We start from the raw sequence: 5,950 nt of genomic DNA, 5'->3' as shown, positions 1-5,950 counted from the left end.
TCATAGTAAAGTCCAGAAAAGTGAATTTTAACTAAAAACTAATAAAAATATACTAAAAACTAACTAGATCATACTAAAAACCTACTAAAAACAATGCCAAAAAGCGTATAAATTATCCGCTCATCAGTGATGCGACGTTCTCTCACGACTTTTTCTAACTCTTCGTTTCGTAATTTGTCCTACAAACAGAATTCAAAACCAAATATATATTAAATATATATATATTTTAATTTCCACTATTTATTTTTTATAATTTTTGCGGTACACAATTTTTGGATTTATTGAAATTTTTGTACATAGCACACAAATTTTTGCTACGAATATATTTTTAGTTTCGATGAGTCAATATTTTAAGTATGTAGTCTTCTAAAAATTTTTATATTGTACATCAAAATTATTAATGATCTTATATACTAAAATTTTGTACTGTATAATAAATTTATGTGTTGTGCGTATTTTATTGGTATAGTATATCGATTTTTGTATATATCACATAAATATTTACATATAATTTTTGTTACAAATATATTTTTTGTTAGGTAAGTTAATATTTTGTGTATGTAATTCTCAAAAAATTTTTAAATTGTATATCAAAATTTATATGTTAGATATCAAAATTTTTATATTATACACCAAAATTTTATGTTATACGTATTTTATTAGTATAATATGTAATTTGTTGTATATAACACATAATTTTTTTCTATAATTATATTTTATTATTTGGGTGCTATGTACATTTCATTAGTTAGGAGAAAAAAAACTACAACGAAGACTATGATAACGATACTAAGAAGATAAGAAGAAAAATAAAAATAAACAACAACAGCATCAACAAGCAGAAGAAGTGTGCCTATCCGAATCCGAAAAAAAAAAAAGTGCGAGCAAAGACTTAATTAAAAATTTGATTCCACTGATGCCTAGCATTTTTAAATTAAAAATTATTTTATATTCTCCTCTTAGTCATTTAATACGATATCTTCTTCCTTTTAAAGTATATTTCCCCTATAATAAATTCTACATACTCCCATAATTGATGATCTATTTAATGTTGATGCAATGAACTTTGCTCTAGCAGTATGGCGGTTGCAATGAACTCCCATTCATTCCTCATTTTTATTACTCCTTTGAACTTTAGTAACCATTTCATGGACCTTGTTGTGAATCCTGTATCTTTTTAATAGCCCGTCAAAATAGGCCAAATTTATAGAGTTAGTTCGTTTGCCTCTAAAATTAAATCCTTTAAATTACGGGCTAAATGAGTTGAATTCGATTAATCCAAAATAAATGACGGGTTAAATAGATTAATTCACAGACTAAATAGATCGTCCGTTAAATTTTTTTTTGCAATTTTTTTAAAAAATAGTATTTTTAGCCAATATTTCTCTAGATCCGATTCATCAACTAAAAAATATTATTTTTAAAAGATTTTTGAATTAAAAGTAATATTTTTTGTCAAAATATTTTTCAAAAAATAAAATAAAAGAATAAACGAACTATCCCATTTAACCCATCAGACTGATCATAAACAGTCCGAACTGAAAAATTATGATCTGCAAATAAAACAGACTTAACAGTTCAACCTATTTAACCCACAAATTTAACAGACTGGACCTAAATAGATCAGACTAACCAGTTTAACAGCACTACTCTTTTTAACATTTTGTTTCTTCCCTACTTTATTACATCAGCAAAAAGGTTCTCTGTACACCACCTACTCCAAGAAATTCAATGAATGACATGTTTGCGTCAGCACGCACGTTTTCAGCTTCCTTGCCGGCGGCTGACCCGTATACCAAAGGGTTTGCATTAAAATTAGACACAATGGGCTCTTCAATGGGTCAAGGACTAGGCCAATTAGCGTTGTTCCGAGAACAAAAAATCTTTTCCCTACCAAAATCTCTTTCCTATGAACAAACCTATACAATCCCACATGTCCAAAGAAAAAAAAAAAACCTATACATCCCCAGCCGAGACTTAGTTAAAATAGCATATTAGCATACTTCTTAATATGCTGCATTTGAGTAGCATAGGATTATCTACTACGATCAACTCCATCCCAATGTCGTCCCGGCCTTATCCCATAGCGATTTGGTGCAGCATCTAAACCTCTTTTCAACCAGCTGTGATCTGGAATATCTTGCGGAACAACAAAACCTGATTCTTTCATCTTCTCACCTTCTCCCAAATCTGGAAGAACAGGCTCTGGATATTTTTTCTTTACCAAATGTGCCATAGGATCACCCCATCTTAATCTATCCTTGAGCATGTTGTCAAGTTCTGGATCGTCCCTGAAAGAAAACAAAACCATATTTAGTTATTTACAGCATCGAAGATGGGCGAAAACAGCAAAAGGATTCATCTTTTCAACAGCAATTTGATGAAAACAACATTACATATCAAGGATAGCTTATGACCTGTTAAAAACTAGGTAGTTATAGTGTACATAAAGAGCCAAATAATAAAGGTAAAAAGCCATCATGTAGAGCTGACTATTAGCAAACAACGCATAGCAGGTTCAAAGCTATGCTTGTAGGTATTAAGTTTTGTTCATGTCTCGAGGTTGAGTAAATTTTTTTTTTCAACAAAAGGGGAAGTATTGATGCCAACAAACATAAAAGAGTATGGATAACTAACTATAAATGTAAACCATGATAGATGCACATAATCTTCTTGACAGGTAAAACTATTAAGGACAGAGTAAATTAGCTCATCATGTCTCGAGTAAAAGTAAAATGAATTAAGAAAATCCTACTCAAGATACACGATGCCTGCTGACAAGAGAATCAATTAGCAGTTGCTAGATTCCTTGGTAGTACTTGGGAGAAAAATATGAACCCCTCATGAAACATATAAAGCAGCTTACAGCTGAAGTGTAGGCATCAAAATTTACTGAGTGAATGATTGCTTGTTCAAATGAAGTTCTATTTGTTTGAGGCTATCTATTTAGATTTTAAGGGACATTATAAACCCAATTACTAAAAATCTATAGAATGTTGTATTATAGCAAAGAGTCTACCCCAAGAGATTAAATAAATGATAATCATATTCAAAATAATAGGTCATTATAATAATACAATAACAAAGGTAGAACAATATAAAGTCAAGTTTCTAAATATTTATTGTAAAGAAATTTTTCATGTACCACTCTTTTTGTGTACATGCTTTTCTCTATAATTGATGTTTATTTTTCTATATAAAATGTTACTAGAGGAGTAGAGGTGCATAAAAAGTGTACACAAAAAACAGGAATCCATGTTAAACTATTCTTTTTTGTATACCTGCTGCGTGCAAAAGGCTTGTCCTTCTCAGTTTCTAGTTCCTTCATCCTAGCCTCAGCTTCCCTCTTCTGAGCCAAGCCCTTGCCCCATTCTATTTCCTTCTCCTGAAAATCATGATGGTGACTAAGAATTAAAGTAAATTTTCACACCCTAACATCTTTTGGCTTATAAAATACATAAAATCCTGCAGTATACCTTTGGCTTTTCTTCTACTTTCTGTTTTGACTTCACGTATTCTTCCTTGGAAATGCGTACTCCTGCAGAATTCAGAATTCGAATTAATTCACCAATTCATGTTCATTGAAAACATCAAATAGACTAAACAGAAACATCAACAAAAAATTAATTTCAATTCCTTACCTTTTACTTTATCACGATATACTGGTTCAGCACCACGCCCACTGATTGAAGGATTCATCATTTTAAATCTGCATAAAGGAAGATCACAATTCATAACATGTTTAAACTTACACAGCAGATTCTAAATGCAAAACCACTGCCCCCTAAAATCTGAAGCCTTTTCGGCTTGTAGCATGAATTAAGGTAGATATAACTATCCCAATATTCCAAACATCCAGTCATGTAAAAATGTTTCAAAACTAACAAAGAAAAAGAACCTACAGACATAAGTATGGAAAATAGCAAATAGTTGTACATGTAAAACAGACTGAAAATTATAAATAATTGAAAGATTACCTCATCAAATCATCCTTCTTCTTTTTGTCAATCTCTTCTCTGATATCTTTACCAGAAATCAAACCTGTTTTTCTGTCACTGACAGCCAAACTCCCTCTTGCAACATCCTTCTGCCGTTTCCTTGGGGATGCCAAGTGTCTTTCATTGGAGAATCATGACGACGACCACGGGGTGGAGAAATATCTTGCAAATCAGAAAGTGAAATCCAACCACTTCCATCCTGAGATATAGCCCTCAGCTGCTCAAGCCTCTTCATACGCTTCACTTCAATATCTTCATCAACAATTGGTTTCTCCTCATCTACATATACATTTAGATTACGGTTAATGTGAAACATAAAAAACAAAAGATTGGAAATAGTATAAATAACAGGAAAAGATATCAATGTTTGTTATTTACCAGACGATTTCTCATCGTTTTCTTCCCCGAGATCTACGGGTTTCTGCCAGGTGGGATCTTCATCCACAACTAACAAGCCACTAGGTTTTGGCTGACTTTTCTGCTTCTGCTCCTTCTTCTTTTTACTTTTCTTCTCATCTTCAGTCTTACTTTGATACCTTTTCAAATAATCCTTCGGTGAGTTGGACTGCATTCTTTCAGCCAACAATGGCCGATGCTTCAATCTGCAATGGAGGAATCCACCCGATGGAGGAATCCAACCGACCCCGCTTCCATCTGCAAGTCCAAATGCGACGACGTGGAGGAGCGGAGGATGGACGACCAAGAGCTTCGAGCTAACCCTATGTATGTCACTGCCGGCGGCGAGGCACCCTCTGGTTGACGAGGAGAGTTTGGCGACGGCGGAGGCGATGGCTGCTGTTGCCGCCGGCTGAGAGAGGGGCTGCTACTTGAGCAATGCTAGGGCCACCAACATTTGTGATTGGTAGTCATCAACTAACTATCAATGATGATTTGATCGTGTGAGATTAGTGTGATATTTCATTCAATGGCTCACATTTCTCTATTGACATACTAGCCAAAATGCAATAAAATTGTTGCCCCTAAATTTTTTCATATTTTTTTTAATCTATCTATTCTATTATTATATAAAAATTAGGTAATGAAATTGACGTAACATACTTATGAGAGTATTTTTTAATTTATTTCTTTTAACTCGTTAAATACAAATTATAACGGTGAATTAATTTAATTATAGTAACTAATTAATTTGATTATATATTTAAATATAATTATATTTAAATATCACACAATTTATTATAATTAATATCAATTATTTTAATTTATTAATTTAGAAAGTGCATATTAAAATAGATAATTTATTATTTATTCTAATTCAATATAATAAACACAGATTAATTTAGTTAAGAAAAATTATTATCTTCCAAGAGAGTGTTTGTGTATTTCTCTATTTGTCTTTATAATTCATTAAATTTAATCAACTATTTTTTAATTTATTTTTTTAAATTCAATAAGTTAAATCAAATTAATTATACTAATTATTTGTATTAATTAATTAATTTGATTAATTCTTAAAAATACTTTTATTTGATTTGTTTTATTTATTTAAATAGATACTCCATATACACTTTCTATTATATATGAACACAGTCTTTTTAACATGTATTACGATTGGTGTAAATCATTTAGCACTTATTCTAAGTCCTCTTCATGTAAATTATCTGTTTTCAAAACTCAAAAAAATGTGTATAATTATTTTATTTCTCATTCATCAAAAGTTCAAAATCAATAGTTTGTCAGATTATATCAACAGACAATAGTTATTTGTGTCATTTTGCTAATATATTTATTGGTCTATTAGGTGTAATTTTCAAGTTGTTGTGGCTGATATTGATAAAGTTCTGAGACCCGAAAGTACGCTTATTGTTCGAGACACTGCTGAGGTAATTAATGAGTTTGAGAGCATGGTGAAGTCTATGAATTGGGAAGTTTGCATCACTTACGCTAAAGAAAATGAGGGCTTTTTAGGTGTTTGAAAGTCTACGTGGCGACCT

General features: G+C 31.4%; 1 protein-coding gene across 1 annotated transcript; it reads right to left on the bottom strand.

The window, feature by feature from the left end:
- Positions 1–1,659: 1,659 nt before the first annotated feature.
- LOC107471615 (uncharacterized) lies at positions 1,660–4,809 on the bottom strand. The gene is given in 7 exon segments (XM_021133328.2): positions 1,660–2,291; positions 3,282–3,385; positions 3,477–3,538; positions 3,642–3,709; positions 3,978–4,117; positions 4,120–4,277; positions 4,377–4,809. Coding segments are annotated over 7 exon segments (981 nt in total). The 5' UTR covers positions 4,570–4,809; the 3' UTR covers positions 1,660–2,035.
- Positions 4,810–5,950: the final 1,141 nt, after the last annotated feature.

The sequence above is a fragment of the Arachis duranensis genome, chromosome 10 (genome assembly GCF_000817695.3).
Source record: "Arachis duranensis cultivar V14167 chromosome 10, aradu.V14167.gnm2.J7QH, whole genome shotgun sequence".
Classification (NCBI taxonomy): Eukaryota; Viridiplantae; Streptophyta; class Magnoliopsida; order Fabales; family Fabaceae; genus Arachis; species Arachis duranensis.
Note: the sequence above shows the minus strand (reverse complement) of the source record. Positions and strands in the feature narration are given on the sequence as shown.